The sequence below is a fragment of the Dipodomys spectabilis genome, unplaced genomic scaffold, assembly GCF_019054845.1.
Source record: "Dipodomys spectabilis isolate Male_0828 unplaced genomic scaffold, ASM1905484v1 ptg000076l, whole genome shotgun sequence".
NCBI classification, from domain to species: domain Eukaryota; kingdom Metazoa; phylum Chordata; class Mammalia; order Rodentia; family Heteromyidae; genus Dipodomys; species Dipodomys spectabilis.
In genome coordinates, this window is record NW_024870753.1 from 9,093,924 (window position 1) to 9,113,829 (window position 19,906).

At 51.6% G+C, this 19,906-nt stretch overlaps 1 protein-coding gene across 1 annotated transcript in view; it reads left to right on the top strand.

Moving 5' to 3' along the window:
• The window catches only part of Ubash3b (ubiquitin associated and SH3 domain containing B), a 74,981-nt gene extending 55,660 nt beyond the window's left edge, over positions 1-19,321 (top strand). The window contains exons 5-14 of the mRNA XM_042682822.1: positions 2,053-2,222; positions 6,109-6,317; positions 9,051-9,183; positions 10,439-10,559; positions 12,266-12,388; positions 13,122-13,214; positions 14,260-14,404; positions 15,036-15,142; positions 16,758-16,867; positions 17,990-19,321. Of these exons, the coding sequence (XP_042538756.1) occupies positions 2,053-2,222; positions 6,109-6,317; positions 9,051-9,183; positions 10,439-10,559; positions 12,266-12,388; positions 13,122-13,214; positions 14,260-14,404; positions 15,036-15,142; positions 16,758-16,867; positions 17,990-18,127 (1,349 nt within the window). The 3' untranslated portion in view covers positions 18,128-19,321. The remainder of the gene's footprint in view (positions 1-2,052; positions 2,223-6,108; positions 6,318-9,050; positions 9,184-10,438; positions 10,560-12,265; positions 12,389-13,121; positions 13,215-14,259; positions 14,405-15,035; positions 15,143-16,757; positions 16,868-17,989) is intronic.
• The last annotated feature ends 585 nt before the right edge of the window (positions 19,322-19,906 follow it).

Here is a 19,906-nt window from a genome sequence, read left to right on the forward strand (position 1 = left end):
TCAGATCCTCACATCAGAAAAGCGGGGCTCAGCCAGGACCCGGGCAGATTCTTGGAGTGCATATGGAGTAAGGCAGACAAGGCCCTCACCTGATTGAGCCTGGGAATAGAGGCCAGCCAGGCCCTCTCCAAGAATCTGCTTGGCATTACTGCCCTGTGCAGCCCCCTGGTGGTGACTTGGGAAACTTCATGATCCCTGCTGGGTGCAGCAGATCTGTCTGGTCCAGTTCTTTATTACCCGACATTCCTTCACTGAGTAAATTTCGGAAGACTCATCGGTGTGCATCCATTCCTTCAGCAAGTTCTGAAAACCTCGCTGATACACTGAGTAGCTTTACTTGTGAGCAAGAGACAGACAGGCACCCTCCTCCTGGAGAACATCCCTCAGCAGCGCCGTGTGTCAGGAAAGGGAAAGAACTGCAGGTGGAAGGCCTCGGCGCCTCATTCTAGATTAGCAGAAATCCCTGATTTCTTAGATTCCCTGATTTTTCTTTCTAGTTGCATCTTCATCGTTCTTCTAGCCTGGGAGACAGACAGATCTTCCCTCGTCTTTTGTACAAAAGATAAGCAAAAGCCATTTTCTCACGTAGAGGACTTTGTTCTCATTTTAGAATGTCTTAGAATGGCAGTTGATGTTTAAATCAGTGGTGTGCAGCCAGGCTGACTTGATCTTCCAGGGTAGAAATATGTAGAGTCATTTGGAGCACTTAGGGCACCTACTGGTTAGAGACCAGAGATGCTGATAAACACCTTGTAATGCACAGGACAGCTTCCTACAAGGAATAATTAATTAGTGAAGCCAAAATGATTTTAGAAGGAAATCTCTAGCCTGTAGACTTTGGAAATAGACTTGTCTCCCAAATGAAGGCAGTGTAGCCTTGGAAAGTCATCTGATTACAAAGTGTGCTCTGTGTTGCTTTTTTTTTCTTTTTTTTTTTCCCCTTACCATCCTTTCCCATTTCTCCCCCCCCCACACACACACCGTCCACCCCCCACCCCCGAGGCAAAGTTGTAAAGTTTGTTTTTCGACATAACGTCTTATACATCTCATTGTTGCAATGGGTCCACCTGTATCCCTTTTTAAACAAATTTTTTTTTCCCTTCCCCTCCACAAAGTATACCGACATCAAATACAGTGAAAGCAGGGGTTATACCATGGGGGAGAGACATATAAAACAACAAAGAAATCATCTTATAAATATGTTAGAAACAAACACAAGAAAGAAAAAAACATTTGAGTCCTTATCTTGGGGTTCATTTCGCCTAACATCAACTTACCTGGCCTTTTCTGCTTGTCTCAGACATATACTAGTTATTGCAAATAAGGGAAACCACGGGGCCTGTGTTTCTCTGGGCCTGGCTTACTTCACTTCATAGAATTTTCCCCTTAATTTATATCCCCCTTTAGGCTGCAGCTTCCTTATCTTGATGGCCGACTAGAGTTGAGAGGAAAGGCCAGCAAGGGGATTAACTCCTTACACATGCTGGGCTCCTCCTCCTCCTCCCCCCTTCCTCCTCCCCCTCCTCCCCGTCCTCCCCCTCCTCCCCCTCCTTCCCCTTCTCCTTCTCCTTCCCCTTCTCCTTCTCCTTCTCCTCCCCCTCCTCCCCCTCCTTCCCCTTCTCCTTCTCCTTCTCCTTTTCCTTCTCCTTCTACTTCTTCTTCTTCTTCATCATCTTTTGTGGCAGTCCTTGGGGCCTCAGCACTGTCCCTGAGCCTCTTTTACACTCAAGGCTAGTGCTCTGCCGGTGGCATGGCTGTTTTAGCAGCTCATTGGAGATAAGAGTCTCCTGGACTTTTCTTCCCACCTGGTTTCAAAATGCAGTCCTCAGGCCTCAACTCCTGAGTTGCTAGGATTACAGGCCTGTGCCACAGAGCCCAGCAATGTGTGCGGCTCTTTGCCTCTTGAGTGGGGGGGGGGGGTGTTTGGGGGTGAGGACCACGCCCTGATTCTGCTCCAGTGAAAGAGAGAGATCTTGGGTCTGACCACTGCGCGTTGACCTGCACCATGGTGGCCATCGCCCCGTTCTCCCCCCTCCTTCTCCTTTTCTCTAGAAGTCCGTGTGGAGCCCCACAAGAAGCAGCTGCACGTGACCCTGGCCTACCACTTTCAAGCTAGCCACTTGCCCACCCTGGAGAAGCTGGCCCAGAACATCGACGTCAAGCTGGGCTGTGACTGGGTGGCCACCATATTCTCTCGGGATATCCGATTCGCCAACCATGAGGTGAGCCCTCCCACCGCTGCCCACACCGTGGGCAGAGGGCCAGCGCCAGAGGCAGGGGCGCCCGCTGCTGGCCCTGCAGAGAGAAGCGGCCCAGCCACCGCCAGCCAGTCGGTCGGGTAGCCCCAGGCCTGTCTGGGATGGTTAGCATGTGGTCCTGCCTTCTGGACTTTTGAATGTCGTTGAGGAGAGAGGACGGACAGATAGGAAAAGGAGGGCGGTGTGCGTGGCTGCGGGAAGCGTGGGAGGGCCACTGAGCCCAGCATGGAAGAAGGACCCGACCCGCATCCTCCTGAGAGATGAAGCGTCCTTCCCAGCCTGGCCCGGGCCATCGTGAAACAGGGCTGTCTTGTCCGTTTTGACCAGAAGGGGATTCTGAAACACGGAGAGAAAGTGTGTGGGCCAAAGACACAGAGCAAAGTGAGAATCAGAGCTGAAGTCGGAGCCCACGTTTTTTGACCAATAAAGATGGGCGCCTCCATCTAAGACAGACCCTATCAGTCCCGCAGTCTCCTCATTGACCTTCCAGTCAATGAGAGTCAGACCTTCCAGTCTGTGATAGTTCAATGATATTACATAGAAAGTTCCGGAAATAATTCATAAGTTTTGGATATTTTTTTTTTTTGGCTGGTCATAGGACTTGAACTCCAGGTCTGGGCGCTGTCCCTCAGCTCTTCAGCTCATGGGGCTTGAACTCCAGTTCTGGGTGCTGTCCCTCAGCTCTTCAGCTCAAGGCTAGCGCTCTACCACTTGAGCCACAGTGCCACTTCCAGTTTTCTGAGTGTTTTATTAGGCTGGCTTTGAACCCCAATCCTCATATCTCAGCCTCCTGAGTAGTGAAGATTACAAGCATGAGCCACAGCATCTGGTATTACGTACTTTTTTTAAACAAAAATTTAAGCTAATTTACTTCATTGTTATTATACCGGTGATGTCCAAAGGCCTTGCGGTTTAATGAGTCCGGTGCTGAGTGCCTTTCCTTTCATTCACCCTCTCCGGTCCCTCCCTCCCTCCCGTCTCCACCCAAGAGTTGCGTAGTTTACGTTCATCAGTGTCCAGTGAGCTCCGCTGCTGCCCCTTTTCACCCTTTACCTGTTGCGTGGACTTTTAATCTGTCTTTCGGACTCTGAATTCAAAAGGCAGCGGGAGCCTGCAGTGTGTGCTGGGCAGTCTCTGTTCTGGAAGGGCTGGGAAGGGCCGAGCGTGAATGCCCGCTTCCGGTCTAGGTGTCAGTGTGGCCTGACCTGTGAGGTGCTGTGGCCTGTCCTCCCTGGCCGGCCGGCTGATGGCAGGGTTCCCCAAAGGTCGATGAAGCAGACTGGGTCTGATCTTACTTGAGACTCTGGCATCTCCTGGAGTCAGGATGAGCCCTAAGGAGAAGGAGAGCGGTGAGGCTGGTCGCACTCTGAGGGCCCTGGCAAAGCAACAAGTCACGGCTGCCCGCACAGGGCCTCAGAGAGGTCACCTTCCTGAGAGGAGCGGTTGGCTGTGGAATTTTACCTGGTCTGTCCTCTAATCTGCGCGGCCCTCCAGTTAACTCAGAGGTAATTGCTTTCCGCCTGACCCACATTCTCAGCTGGCACAGAAGGAAGGAGGAGCCAGCGCCCCATGAATTATTTTCTAAAAATAACCTGCCCTCTTTTATCTCTGACTTGGAAAGGCTCCCGCACTACGGCTCCACCTGATAAAGCGCTCCTTGGCCCCCTTAGACTCCCGAGGGGTCTTTTGGTCCCACCGGGTCCCTCCCCTTCTCCTTCCCTCCTCTGTCCCCACGGAGCAGGCGGGAGCCAGTGTTCCAATCAGGGCACCGATGTCCAGAGAAGAAAGTTTCAGGCAAGGACGTGGGCAAAGCACGGGGATCCTGGGGATAACCTGGGGGCGTTTGAGCTGGCAGACGCCTGTTTGTGCCTCTCCTGGACTCTTGCCCATTAGCCGTGAGGTGAGGTCGCGCCATTTATATGCCTAGCCACCAAAACCTCAAGGAAGGATCGAGTTCTTCAAAATGCACTTATTTTGGAGTCTAGCACACTTAGCTTTAAAGCCTGGCCTCTTCACTTTAGCTGGAGTTTGGACTGACGCGTAATGACTTACGTAATCTCCAGTTTGCTCAGCTGTGAAACAGCCATCATGCTCCCTGAACCTGGGAAATGGTACATGGAGGAGGAGAGCCTCTCTCCTAACGCCTGACACAGAGCCCCGCGGGCCTCCCTGTTTGTCAGAGCAGCATCGTTGCTACCTCAGAGGGGACACAGTATCACACTGCCACCTGAGGGTGGCGTCCGTGTGGTCATAGAGGGAAACGTACCTGGGTTGACTCCGGAATTGTGACAGGCAGAAGCTACATGTAAAAAAGAATCCGTGCGTGACAGCACAAACAAGGCTTGTGTCCTGACTGTCTCGGTCTCAGGCTGAGGTGTTGGTTTTCTCCTAAGCTGGCTTTGGGAAGTAGAAAATGACATGGAGGCTCAGGCACTAGTAGCTCATGCCTGCGAGCCCAGCTCTATCAGAGAACCTCCATTCAAAGCCCTGAGGCTTCCTCTCCAGTCAACTACTCCAAAGCCAGACATGGAGCTGTGGTTCCAGTGATGGACTGTCAACCTTGACAGAAAAAACTAGAGAATAGCACCCGGGCCCTGATTTAAAGTCCCAGTATGGACACCAAAGAAAGAAAAAAGGAAAGAAGAAGGAAGAAAAAGGATAGACAGACAGATGGACAGAGGACACTTGAGTCCCAATTGTTATTTTTCAGTGCTGGAGCTTTTACAAACTAGGGTCCGAAGCATGCTAACAAGCAAATACTGCCACTAAACTGCTCCTCCATCTCCCCATTAGTTTTAGATTTGCTGCAGTACCTTCATTCTCATGCGGCTCATTGATAGATCAAAGCTACTTAGTGTCGAACTGCTGTGTGCTTTGTAGATACGGTCTCCAACCTTCCTGTCCCCGTGGGAAGTGGAAGAGAAGGCCCAAGCCTCTAGTGACCCTGTGATGGTCATGTAGAACAGGACAGGAAGGTCCCCCAAAGTGGAGTCAATCCAGTGGTGTGGCCCTGTGGCCATCCCTGGAGGCTTCTTCTGAGCTCTAAGAAAGAACAGGGGTGAGGGGAGGGGGTTCCTTGGCTCCCTGGGGAACGGGTCTCCTCCTGCTCACTATAGTCTAAGAAGGGCAGTTTTCTTGCAGAGGCCCTGGGGGAGTGGCAGGTTTGGAGCAAGCTCCTTGAAGGCAGGGACCGCGTGTTGCTTAGACAGCCAAGTTACAGGCAAGGGCGGGTCTTCACTCCCAAGTGCGTCCTGTAGCTGCAGCTCCCCATCAGCCCCTCTGGGGCCCCACGCTGGAGACACACGGCCCACACCCTGGGTCTCCCATGTCTTCCCTGTGTGTGGCACTGCAGACAGAGCAGGGGATGGGTCCCAGTTCTCCCACGGACAGCAGAGCTTTGTACTTTGGGGTGAGCCTCCAAAAAAACTCCTCATCCCTGAATCTTGATAGGAGGGGAAGGAAGGAACATCCCCGAGTAGCAGGCACAGCCACCAGATCTGGCAAGAGGCGTGCTCTGTGTGTGTGCACGGGTGTGCATGTGCGCATGCATGTGTATGCACGCACACACACTTGAGCCACACACCTCTCCTTTTGGCTTTTTGATGGTTCACTGGAGATAAGAGTCTCACATACTTCCCTGCCCAGGCTGGCTTTGAACCGTGATCCTCAGATCTCAGCCTCCTGAGTAGCTGCGATGACAGGCGTGGTGTTCAGTAAGAAGTACTTTTTCATCAGAATTCTAGGTGGAATTTCTGGAGCTTGAGAACCCCAGGGCCTGCTGAGGGGAGGCTGCGTGCTGCACAGAACACCCAGCCCCCGCTGGGGCTCACACCTTCGCCTCCCTTTGCAGACATTACAGGTGATCTACCCCTACACCCCTCAGAACGATGACGAGCTCGAGCTGGTCCCCGGGGACTTCATCTTCATGTCCCCGATGGAGCAGACCAGCACCAGCGAGGGCTGGATCTACGGCACCTCCCTGACCACCGGCTGCTCCGGCCTCCTGCCTGAGAACTACATCACCAAGGCGGACGAGTGCAGCACCTGGATTTTCCACGGGTGAGTGGATGCCAGCCGGCCGGCTGCGGCCTGGAGAAGTGCGTTGCTGTGGCAGACTCAGGAGGCAGGAGGCGGCTGGAACAGTAAAGGAGCTGGTCGGTGGGGAAGAGAGCCAGGCCTTATTGGTTCCAGATTGCCAGGAAATGGGCCGGCTTGAGGCCTGGCAGGCAGGGGAAGTGCACGGCTCTGCCCGCCCTCTGTCCACATTCAGCTCTGTGTGTCTGAGCTCCTGGTGGGAGTTGAATCCAAGGCTTCCGGAGGCTATGAGTCCAGAAGGGCCGCTCCCTGGCTCGCTGTCAATCTGCTCTGTGGTACCATCCTTCCACCTTGACCTGCTCTGATTATTCAGGGTGGCCCACCTTCCAGAGCCAAGCGGAGATGGCCTGGTGGGGAAGAGCACAGGGCAGTGCTCCCCTGTGTCCTGGCGGCTGGACCTGAGGCCACAGAGGGGGTTGGGTAGATGCGGCGATGGCCCCGTGGCTCCCGCCGCCCTCGGGGCCTGGGCCTGGCATCCTCCCCCCTTGATGAGGTGCCCGTGCATCCTCGTCCAGCCCTCGCGGGCCCAGGACAGGCCAGCGTGTTCCAGGCAGCGCCCGTGCCCTGCTGGCCCCGAGGAGAGGCTCCGGGCGCCATCGCCCTCACCCGCTTTCAGCAGCTAGCAATCTTATTTTTTTTTTTTTCTTGAGCAGACAGCCCCAGGCCACCACATAGGACCTTGGGTTCCAGAGACAATAGGAAAGAAACAGCTGGCTCTCTTGTCATCAGAGGAGCTGCAGAGAGAGGGGGAGCCTAGGCTGCAACGCGAGGCAATGAGAGGCGTGGGAGCATAGCTCCAGGGGCAGACACCAGCCCTCCACCTCGCAGAGTGGGTGTGTGTCAGCTCTCTGGCGTTGGGGAGGGTCTTGATGTAAAATAAAGGAGACTATCCGGCCTGTGCCGGTGGTAAGAGCTGCCACTACTTAAAGTTGCTGCGACCAGGCTTAATTTGGCTGTGCATCTGCCTTCTGCAACAAGGCCTCCTACGTTCTGGGATCGTAGCCCCAACCCACTGAGTCTCCCCCCACAGGGAAGGTCCGGGATGCAGAGCTGCACGAGAGCGGAAGATCCCTCTCAGAAACTGAGATCTCTGGAGGTCTTGGCTTGCAAATATGAGGAGTCTTCTCGTTCTCGCTGACCTGAGATGGTCTCTGTGTGTGGCTATGGTGGCTGCAGAGCCTTCTGCCTCAGCCCGCCCGTGCTGAGATTGATAGGCGTGCACTGTCATGCTGAGCTTTCGAAATGAGCTTACAGAGTTCTTTCCACAACAAAGATTCTAATAGTAAGACTGTGTTAAAAATGAATAATCCAGGGCTGGGAAGGTGGCTCAGTGGTAGAGTGCTTGCCTTGCATGAATGAGGCCCTGGGTTCGATTCCTCAGCACCACAAGCAGAAAAAGCCAAAAGTGGCACTGTGGCTTAAGTGGTAGAGCGCTAACCTTGAGCTGAGGAGCTGAGGGACAGCGCCCAGGCCCAGAGTTCAGGCCCCATGACCAACAAAAAAAAAAAAAAAAAGAATCCAGAAAAGATGCTGAATCAGTAGACACAAACCAGGCTCTGCTGAGCACCTGGGACATATATGTATGTCCACCTAAATTATCAAGAAGCGAGAAACCTGAAGTTTAAATAGTCTCCATCCACATGACCCGTGATGGAGAGGAAGGTGTTTGCTGAATCTGCCTAACAACTGTGTTTAAATAGCACTGTTGTGAGATGAAAGTTCTCAATGTCTGTGCCCAGCGACTTGAACGTGGCGTGTTTTCTCAGTTCTCCTCTCTGCTGGATCTGTTTGGAGCTTCTCTGGTCAGCTAGGTACCCAAAACACGAGAGCACCTGGCTCATGCCTCTACCCATCTGTGAGGGTCATCCTCTGAAATAATTGTGTGTGTGTGTGTGTGTGTGTGTGTGTGTGTGTGTGTGTACACCAGTCCTGGGGCTTGAACTCAGGCCCAGGCTCTGTCCCTGAGTTTTTTTGCTCAAGGCTACAACTCTGCCACTTGGAGCCACGGCTCCACTTCGGCATTTTGGTGATTCATTAGAGATTTAAGTCTTACGGACTTGGCTGCTTGGGCTGGCTTTGAACTGCGATCCTCAGATCTCCTCCTGAGTAGCTAGGATCATAGGCATAAGCCACCAGCACTGTGCTAATAATTCTACCTTTAATCATCCTGTTGTAGGTATCATTGGGGCAAGCCTAGGGCTGGAGACAGAAGGAACTGAACAGGGATATTGGCCATGAGGTTTCTTAGACCCTTAGGAAAGTGGTGGAGATAGTATTTAAAAACAAAACAAAACTCCCTCTTACTCCTCAGATGGAAAAGAGTAAAGGCCCCAGAGACATTGTTTAGTTGATTGGAGCCCTGAAAACAGCTGAAATGGTGGCACATAATTGATGCCTCATCGGCCCTAACATGCCTTTGGTACCAGCCATGCCAGGGCACCGGCCTCCTTCCTGCACAGAGGGATGCTTGTATCTGTTCCCGGCACCAAGGTCCATCCTCTGCTCCTTGACTAGCCGTAAGACCTCAGCATAAACCAAGAAGGGCCTTCCCAGGGAGGGCGCGCTCCACGTCAGCCTCCCATCCTCCGCTAAACCAGAGATGGGTTCCTGACAGGTCACATCCCACTGATCACAGCACTCGACGCCGTGACCCCCTCCAGCCACAGCGGTTAACATCTTCCTCTTCTTCCTCTACAGCTCTTACTCAATCTTAAACACAGCCTCATCCAACTCGCTCACATTTGGCGATGGACTCTTAGACAGGAGGCAGTATGAGGACCAAAGCCTGGGGGAGACCACGCCTCTTACCATCATCTGCCAGCCCATGCAGGTAAGGCTGGTCCCGGGGCGGCCCTCACGTCCGGGCAGGATGCTGGGGGGCGGGGAGGGGGTGGGTTTCTGTTCTTGAGTCTCAGCATGGCCACGCTCTCCGCGAGGGGGGACGCACACAGCACCACAGAGCACGCACAGCCAGTGGAGGCTGGAGTCCCGCAAGCCTTGCAGTTCAGACCGGGAGAGAGGGCCACAGCAGGGAGGAAAGAAGAGGGTTTCCTGCTAAAGCAGGACAGATAGATACCTCCTGTTTTATCTGCTTCCTGCATCCGTGTTGTAAAGATGAAAGAGAACAGCGGCAGCTCCACTCGTGGTGGGTGGTGAGCGTTGAATTAGTCTGTGTGTGGCAGCTGGCTGGAAAGGCTGGAGAAGGGAGGAGGGCGGGGTTGAGCGGAGCAGAGAGAAGCGGCGGGTGGAGGATGGAGCGAGGAGCACTTGGGCTGGGCCCCAGGGTTTGAGTCCGGGACTAGGGAGAAAGAACACAACACCAGTCCACCGCTAGCTGTGGCCGAGCAGTTAGCAGCCCACGGAGAGCGCGGCCAGCAAGGACTTGGCAGCCAAGACAATGGTATTGACAACGTTGCCAGAAAGAAGGCTGTAGAAACAACTACCGGGTTCCACCAGCAGCTGCAGAAACCATAATCCTTAGGCTCCCCACCTGCTTACTTCCTCGCCCAGGCAGCCTCTGTCCTCCCTGAACCCTTTCTAGAAACAACCATTGTGTACAGAGTCAGAGGCCAGACCGAGTGGCGATTAGCATATGCAAATCAGAGCTGCGCTGCTATTGCAGGCGGTGTGGAATATAAAACAGCCATTCAGTTACGACTTTTTCTTTCCAAAAGACCCTGTGGCCACCAGCAGATGTTAGAAATGGGCAGGTGGCAGAAGTGACCATAGAAGCCACCATGCCCTGCTGGAGAAAGTTGTCTCACCAGATAACTGTCTCAACTCACCGCAGCAAGCTGACCTCTGAACCACCACCCCGGTTGCATTCGTGGCTGCTACCACGGAAGGCAGCACCTCGATGATGACCGTGGGGCTTCCACAGAGCACCTGTCACGAATCTCGTTAGAGCCTCCAAATCACCCGCGAGGTCTATGGGATGTCTTCTTCCCGTTTTATACATGGACCACCCAAATTCAAGACAGGCCGGGGTCTTGTTGGCAGGAACCTTTCTCTCTGAACTCCCCTCCCGGTCCGGAGGTGTCTCACTGGGCCATGTTTCCTAACCACGTCTTTTTCTTTCTCCGCAGCCTCTGAGAGTGAACAGCCAGCCCGGCCCCCAGAAGCGATGCCTCTTCGTGTGTCGGCACGGGGAGCGGATGGATGTGGTGTTTGGGAAGTACTGGCTGTCCCAGTGCTTTGATGCCAAAGGTGGGAACCCAGCCAGGCCCACCCTTAGCCAGGCCCTGCCCCTACCCCTCCCTCAGTCACGATTTCAGTCCCTGGGCCTTCCGTGGCCCACAGTCAACCACAGCCTAAGCATCTTGGGGAAGAAATCGCAGAAGTAAACCCTTCGGGCCTTATAGGAACCATTCTGAGTCATGAAAGGCCACGCTGTCCGGCCACGTCCGGTGTTACCCACACGGCGCACCTCACACCTGCTCATCGCCACGGCCACGTTGGTCGTCAAGTCTTCTGTCACAGTGTCCCACATGCATGGGACTCAAGGAACATGGTGGCTGGACAGGTCCACGGCCACACCTCTGTGGCTCTTCCTCAGCACAGGCTCTGTAGCACTTCATGTCCTCGCAAAAAGTCTAAGTAAGACGCCTTGTTTGAGACAGCACGTGACGGTGTGTCACTACAGAATGTCTTGTCATCCTGTTGTGCTCGTCTTGCTGCTGTTGAGCTCTTACTATGCCTGACTGCTGAGTTCAGCTTCGCATTAGGTACATTTGCACAGGGTGAGAGCCCTGTACGTACAGGGCTGGTTCTGTGTGTGGTTTCCAACATCCACTGGGGCAGGGGGTGGGGAAGGGGGAGCCCAGCTCCTGCTTCTGTGAGAGGACTGCCCTAGTCAGCCCTGTCGCTGGCTTCCCTGCTCTGCCCCATGGCTCGCTACGGCCGCTAGGGGGCAGAGTCAAGCTACATTTACCTACATCCAGTCATTTATGGGTTTGGGAGACTATTAGAAAATGCCAGTGATTTCTTTTTTCTCTCTCTCCCTCCCTCCCTCCCATCCTTCCTTCCTTCCTTTTTCTTTTTCTTTTTTTTTTTTTGCCAGTCCTGGACTTGAACTCAGGGCTGAGGCTCTGTCCCTGAGCTTCTTTGGCTCAAGGCTAGCACTCTGTCACTTGGGCCACAGTGCCACATTCAGCTGTTTTCAGTAGTTTATTGGAAGTAAGAGTCTTGGGGACTTTCCTGTCCAGGCCAGCTTCAAACTGCGATCCTCAGATCTCAGCCTCCTGAGCAGCTAGGATTACCAGTGTGATCCATCAACACCTGGCTAGTGCCTATAGTTTTTTTGTTTTTGTTTTTGTTTGGTCAGTTGTGGGGCTTGAACTCAGGGCCTGGGCGCTGTCCCTCAGCTCCTCAGCTCAAGGCTAGCACTCTACCACTTGAGCCACAGCGCCACTTCCGGCTTTTTCTGTGTATGTGGCACTGAGGAATCAAACTCAGGGTTTCATGCATGCTAGGCAAGCACTCTACCACTGAGCCACCTTCCCAACCCTGCCTGTAGTTTTTAAGTCCTTGTTTGTCTTGAGTTTTAGGGAAGAGATGAGTATTTTTGTCCACACTCTGTAACCTGAGGGCACGAGAGACCAAAGAGGCTCCATTTTCATTGGAGTGTCATCTTAACACAAGGAGGCTTTGCCTGTCAGAAAACCCCACCTCCTTCAGAGTGGCTGGCTGCCGTTTCACTTAGAAACTATCACCAGACACTTCCATGCACAGAAGGAAGAGCAGATTCTGAGTCCATCGATTGAAGAAAGAATGTCAGATGCAGCATTTTCCATCTGCTCCAGGGAGCCCAAATTCAGTCTCTCTGGCTGGGAAGGAGGGGGAGGAGTCCAGACCAATAAGGGGGGGGGGGGGTGAGGGACTCGTGGGAGCTTTGTGTGACCTTATTTTTCTAGGCCGCTACATTCGCACCAACCTGAACATGCCTCACAGCTTACCGCAGCGCAGCGGAGGTTTCCGGGACTATGAGAAGGACGCCCCGATCACTGTGTTTGGATGCATGCAAGCCCGACTCGTAGGTAAGCACTCTGGAGTGACTGCCGGCGTTTCCTGACCCCTATGTGGAGAGACTGGTGCCCCGGTCATGCCTTCATACTTCCCGGGCCTTCTGTAACTGTTCTAGATGGAGGATATCAATCCCGCAGCCGCTGGAGGTGGGCTGCAGTCAGTAGTTAGCACACTTGGTGGTGAATGTGACCGGCAAGCTCAGGCCTGGTTGGCTTATGTCTCTGGGGCGGCACACAGGTCAGCTTCTAGCAGATCAAGACAGCGGCATCCGCCAGGGTAAGGAGGAAGAGGCCTCACGAGCGCTGAGTTCACAAAAGCTGCCCCAGAGGTTCCGTTCCTCGCAGACCGGTTCCATCCGGCCATGCAGAGATGAGGCGTTTTGCTGCTTAGCCACTGAAAGATACTCAAATCACTTACTTTGTGCAAGCTATTTCATTAGGTGCTGGAGGTACAAGCATAAGCCCTCACCCATTAAAAACAGTTTGGGGAGCGTGTGCATGTGCACACATGCGCGCGTACACACACACACACACACAGCACTGTGCAAGACCAGAGAGACAAGCAAAGAGAGGTGAGGTGGGACCTGCAGTAAGAAGTCTGCCTGAATGCCCACAGAGGCCGCACAAGTCTGTCTACTGATTTCCCTTTGCGAGTCCGTCCGGCTGATTTCCCTTTGCGAGTCTGTCCGGCTGATTTCCCTTTGCGAATCTGTCCGGCTGATTTCCCTCTGACTTTCCTTGGCAGGTGAAGCCTTGCTGGAAAGCAACACAGTGATCGATCACGTGTACTGCTCCCCTTCCCTGCGCTGTGTCCAGACTGCCTACAACATCCTGAAAGGTGATGCAAGTCAGCAGCTCAGCCTCCCTCTCTGGGCACTGAGTGCTCATGGGGGGGGGAGCAGGGGCGGGGGGGTAGTCACCAGGGAGAGCTCTGAATCTGGAATTACTAAGCAAGATTTCTTTTACAAGATGACCTTACTTACACAGATGACACAATCATACTCTGTCAACATGACAGATAAAAGGAAGTATGACTAATCATCTTTCTCCCTGAGGAGTTGAAGCCATCGTGGATGAGTTGTGGGATTGCAGAATACCTACATCTTAGAGAGCCATGACCCATCCCTTATCTGCATAGATTCACTGGCTCACGGCAGCCACAGGGCCCCTGTGAATCTACAGCCTTCCTCATTCCAGTCTCCTTAGTGAATTGAAAAGACTTGAAAAGCACCAAGGCTCTAAAGATATCCCACGTTAACCCTAAATTCCCCGCAGGTTTGCACAGCAGGGATCCATGAGCACTTTGCTGAGAAGAAAATTGTAAGAGAGAGAGAGAGAGAGAGATGGGCTATGTACTTGAGCCAAACAAATGAGCCAGCTGTAGATAAACCCATAAATAATTTGACACTGCACTTGACTCAGTTCTGTAGCCTTAAGCAAACCGCCCCTTTGCTGCCAGATCCTACCTGTGTGGTCACACTACATTAAAAAAGAAGAGCTTAGAAATACTCAGCATTAGGATTTCTGATGAAATGAATGATTTACATGACATTCCAGTCCAATGGAAGTGATGGGACAGTAGCGAAGGCTCAGGGAACAAATGCCTAAGTCGGTGAGCCCCACAAGACGCAGAGCCACCCCAGCAGTGGACGAAGTGTGTGTGTGTGCTGACTTGCAGGATTTCTCCCATTTGTCACCAGCATCCCTTGCAGAGGTGTGGCCAGGGCGTTAAGCTCATGTGTGGGCAAACATAGAAAAGATGCCCCTTGTCCAAACCCACATGTCTGCACTTGGACAGCTGTATAGAGAATCTAATGGGAAGAGAAAAACTGACTGGGATTTATAAGATAGTTCCGTTCTCTTCGTTTCATTTTGCTTCTAAGGTTTACAGCAAGACAATCACTTGAAGATCCGGGTTGAGCCTGGCTTGTTCGAGTGGACCAAGTGGGTTCCTGGGAACAGCTTGCCTGCGTGGATTCCTCCCTCAGAGCTAGCTGCCGCCAGTCTAAGCGTTGATACAACCTACAGGTAATGGCCACATGAAGCCAGCGAGGAACACTGTATACACACACACACACACACACACACACACATGCACACATGCACACACACACGCACACACACACACGCACACACATGCATGCACGCACGCACGCACGCAAGCACGGTCGCCCGGCCCAGATGACCGAGCCCGCTGAGGGCTACGGGTGCTCTCTGCAGGCTTAGGCTTTTTTTTCTTCTTCTTCTTTTCTTTTCTTAATGGTGCTAGTACTGGAATGTAAACTTGGGGCCTAGCAAGCTTGACCTTTTCACTCAAAGCTGGTGCTCTACCACTTGAACCACACCTCTGTTTCTGGCTTTTTGCTAGGTTAACTGGAGGTCATAGTCTCTCAGATTCTTCCACCCAGACTGGCTTTGAACTGCCTCCTGAGTAGCTAGGATTATAGGTGTGAACCACTGGTGCCCATTAATGATTTGAAATCCACCCCAGGCAGAAAAGTCCTGGAGACTCTCCATGTCCTCCTCTCCTTTCCAGGAAAATGGGGAACTAGGTAATGTGGTAGCTGGGGAAAGGCCTTGGCAGGAAGCGTTCTGACAAAGCCCGTTGCTTTGCCTCAGGAGTGAAGTCTCTTCATCTCCTGTTTCGTGTCTCTTGCAGACCTCATATTCCAATCAGCAAATTAGTGGTTTCAGAATCCTATGACACGTACATTAGTAGAAGCTTCCAAGTCACAAAGGAGATCATCAGCGAATGTAAAAGCAAAGGTAGGTGGCATTATTTTGGAGTTCCTCTTGAAACATGTGGGCCTTTCTCCATCCTGGTGAAGAGGCCATTCGAGATGCTTGAACATGCTTGGACAAACTTGCTTTAAAAAAAGAAAAGAAAAGAATAGAGCTTGATTCCCAGACTCTCTCCAGCATCTTCTCACAACGAGCTTGTAATATTCGGGGTGGGTGCCCAACATGGCAAGTAGTCTGGGGACCTCGGTCGACTTCGTTAGTCCACTGAATACCTCAGGTTGCATTACAGTCACTTCACGCCCGTGTGGCAGTTCCCAGAAGTCCTCTGGGATAGCACTGATGGCCTACAGTTGACCCCAAAGCCTGGACATCTCACACACACCGAGTTCCTGCTGCCAAGAGCAGGGATGGGTAGGGATCCATATTGTTTGCTGTTGTATTTTCCAAAATTTAATCTCAAGCAGCGAATGATACATTGGCCCTATGAGTCCCCATAGATGTTAAGTTAACCCAGTCAGAGAAACAAAGGAGCAAAGACTAGGATTTGGGGCGGCACTGAGCCACAGTGAATGGATAATTCCTGCTTATTACCATCTAGATAAACCATGAGCCAATATGTTCTACTCACCAGGAGTCTCCAGTGCTCACAGCCCTGGGAGTGCCTTGGATACGGAACCCGTGCTGTGTCTTGTGTGTATGTGCGTGCCTGTCCTGGGGCTTGAACTCCGGGCCTGGACATTGTCCTTTAGGTTTTTCCTCTCAAGACTGGCACCCCACCACTTGAACCATCTCTCTATTTCTAGCTGTTGGTTGCTTAATGGGTGCTAAGAGTCTCACGGACTTTCTTGCCTAGGCTGGCTTCAGACTGCCAACCTCAGATCTCAGCCTCCTGAGTCCTAACTCTAGTGACAGTTACACAAGCGTGTGTATGAGGCCATGCATGAAGCCTGCTGAGATCTGAAGATGCTGAGTGAATTCTACCTTAGCCTAGTTCTTGGTTTTGGTGGTGCACTATTGTTATGCAAGATTACCATTCAGGAGAAGAGCTAAAGAGGTGTGTGTGTGTGTGTGTGTGTGTGTGTGTGTGTAAACCTGCAAGTTATAATTATTTTCTTTCTTCCCTCTTTTTCCTTCCTTCCTTCTTTCTTTCCTTCTTTCTTCCTTCCTTCTTTCTTCTTTCCTTTCTTCCTTTTTTCTTTTCTTTCCATTGATGGGGCATTATGTAAGTTTGGCAATGCTCTGTCACTAAAGATATAACCCAACCCCTTAAGAATATTTAATTGTTATAGAATAGTTGTACATATTATTAACACAATGAAATAATCAACACAATGCTTCAGTGTGGTATTTTAATAAATGTTCCTAATGTACGGTGATCCAATTTGAATGATAGTTTTCCCCCTCCCTGAAACCTTTATTGTTTCTTTGTTTTGGATATAATTATCCGAAGACTAAAAGGTTGATTTTCTTTTCTAAAGAAAAAAAGAAGAAAGCTGAGTCTACCATACAATAAGGAAGAGTTTCCAGAATATTGCTAGGGCACATGGTCTTCTTTTTGAAAATGTGTATTCCATGGCGGAGCACGAAGCTTCCGTCACTTACCAAGCCTGTGTCTTCTCATCCCTGCCTTTGTCCCCAGGGAATAACATTCTGATTGTGGCCCACGCCTCTTCCCTCGAAGCCTGCACCTGCCAGCTGCAGGGCCTGTCACCTCAGAACTCCAAGGACTTCGTGCAAATGGTCCGAAAGGTGATTCACTATTTGTTCAGCCATGGTTCCTAGCTGTTCCACACAGTTCGGTGAATGGTAGATAGCTAATTTCTCTGATGTGCTATTTCTGTTGAGCTGAGCGTCATTTACTGATTGACTTGAGCAAGACCTATTGGATGGTGCCCTGTGTGAGGCGCTTCATGAAGCCTGGAGTAAGAGAAAGGCGTGTGTTGGCATTCGTGCCGGCTTCTAGGGGCCAAGACTTGTGGGAGTAGCCAGGAATGAGGAGCCGTGAGGGACATTGGAGTGGAGGAGCAGAGGTCAGTCAGAAACTGCTGAAAGCTGAGGCTGATGCGTAGTCCTAGCCAGCCAGCCATGGGCAGCAGTGCCTACAATGAGCGTAAGAGTGACACCATTTTAAAAGATGGATTGATCGATCTTTCCCGTTGTGTCCAAGGAAAATTTCAGAAATCTTTGAGGTGCCTTTTGAACTTGGCATGGAATTGCTGTGTTAGCATTGCAGCCATCCCTCCTCCTCCTGAGGCTTTGAGTTCTGTCATCTTGGTTGCCTGTGGTCAACTAAAATCTGAAAATACAGCATAATGCAGTAAGATATCGAGGGAGGGACCACATTCTCCATAATGTTTTGTCATAACACATTATTATAATTGCTCTATTTTTACCTACCTTTTTATCCATCTCTTGCTGTGCCTAATTTAGACGTGATCGCTCATGGGTATGTAAAGACAGGGTGGACAATGTCCAGAGGCTTTAGTGCTCACTCAGGTTGCAGGCACCCACGAGGGCAGGGGAGTCTGAGGATCCCCCCTGCATAGGGGGAGCCCTGTGTAGATGTTAACTCCCTCTTCCCCACCCTGAACACAGCAATCTGTGACAATTACTTCAAGTAGGAGAGCTCACATGGATGGCTCCTTCTAATGAAGACAAATCGTCTTGCCCCTAATTTATCAGTTCTATCAGTTGTCACTGACTTTGGAAGGGGATGTGTCTCTAAGAGACCGCTCTTCATTCCTGATAAGGGTTGGAAGGTGATGTTTCTCTTGGCCTCTCTGGGCCACCCAGGTGTCTTTGAATCTAGATGAAAGGAAAGTATTAACCTTGTGTCTTCTGTGTTTTATTTCCTTACTGCTCTGCCTTCAGATTCCATACCTAGGCTTTTGTTCTTGTGAAGAATTGGGAGAAACTGGAATATGGCAGCTCACAGACCCTCCCATCCTTCCCCTGACCCATGGACCGACTGGCGGGTTCAACTGGAGGGAGACCTTGCTGCAGGAGTAAAGCCACTCGCGGTCGGAAGAGCAGAAACTCCGTGGAAAAGCGTGTTTGGAGTGTTCCGTCACCCAAATCATTTAGCATATTCTCTTTCACGCTTAAGGTTCTCCTGAGACTGTACATGAGAGAAAGACATGCTTCAGGGGGAAATCCTGGACGCTTGCCTAGCCAACAGACCTTTGGAGAATCGTCTTCCTAAACCGGGGCCCCTGTTACAGCACAGGCTGCCTTCCTCCCTGCAGCTATGCATGGCTTCGGAGTCTCACCCCTCCCCGTGGGAGCTGTCCCCCTTCTCCACAGGGCGGGAGAGGGAGCTGACCAGGTCCAGAATCCACACTGTGGGGATGGGGTTTTCTTCTGATCGCCATTGTCTTCAAATTAGGCAAAGCCAAGCTGGGAGATGCTTGTAGCCTACACCGTTGTCTTTAGGTTGTGCATCAAATCCTACCTGCAGTAGACTCCAGACAGCAGAATGTTCCTGAGTCAGCCTGCTGGCTCAAGACACCTGCTAAGGACTCGATATTGACCCTGTACCAACACACCTTTCCCAGGGCCGCTGGTCCTTCTGCTTCTCTCTGTGAAATGGAGAGAGAAAGCCCTTTGGCTCCCCAGAGGCGTTTTTAGATACTCAGGAGGCTGGCAAGGTACAGGCGACATCTTCGCTTGGTAGGTGCAGAAAATCTGCAAAATCTATTGCGAATTAGACTTCTCCACCTTATAAGCCAGTGAGCATTAGCACTTCTGCATCACCATGATTGGCCGGTCTTTGACCCCTCAACTGCCCACAGTGCTGCCTGATTGGTGATGAGTGTGCTCTGAGAGGAGGCGGGGACAGCACCATGCGGGAATCATCCAGACGCTCGCTCCACGCAATACATATGCTTCTCTAACGCGTACCCGGGTCAGGCTCTGGTACACACACAGTGCACAGGAGCCGTCACGCAGTACCCGTGAAAGCACCTACTCCTCCAGGGATGCCAGGGACGTCAGGGAGCTAATGTCAGCAGCCACAGTTGTGACCACACTGTACTTTGGCCGTCCTCCTTTTGTCTTGTTTGTCTGTGATAATTTAAAGTAGATAGGAGGTAGGACCACTTGACGGGACTGGAGGGCCACATTCTATCCTTACCCATGGTCCCCACTACCTGTATTTAGAAGGAGGATTATTTAAAAGGACAATAAATGACAATCAAACCAAAACGTCCGTTACCAATGTCTATTTAATAGTCCGGCTAGCTGGCCGTGTGGGCCCTCGGCAGTGGTCTGCTGTGATGTCATTGGCACAATGACACCCAGCCCTTTCAAGGCAGTATTGGTGTAAAACAAATCTATTTATGTCGGAGCCACACGAAGGTTTGTTGGTTTTTTTTTTTCCACATGAAGATTTTTTAAGACCCAGAAGTGGCAAACCTATGGGCTAGAACAGTGTGCTTGTGTGTGAGATCGTAATTTGATGATCTCTAGGAAGAAGAGAAAGTTAAAGGTCTACGGAGACTAATCTGCACAACTGAGATGATGCTTGTCTTTTTTTTGAAGCCACTTTCAGAAACATGTCATGAGTTTTACATGTTAGGACAGCAGCTGTGACTTCTAGCATTGCACAAGCTTCATCCAACTGCTGGATATACAAGTAACCATGTGCTGTGCTGGCTTGCTCCTGTCTCTGGGAGGGAAGTCCTGTGAAAGTCACCCACAGGGACACCACAGTGCAGCCAAGAGATTGTCCCCACCATTCGTTCCTCTGGTGTTGGTGTCAATGTGAACCCACTGTCTGGTCAGATCTAG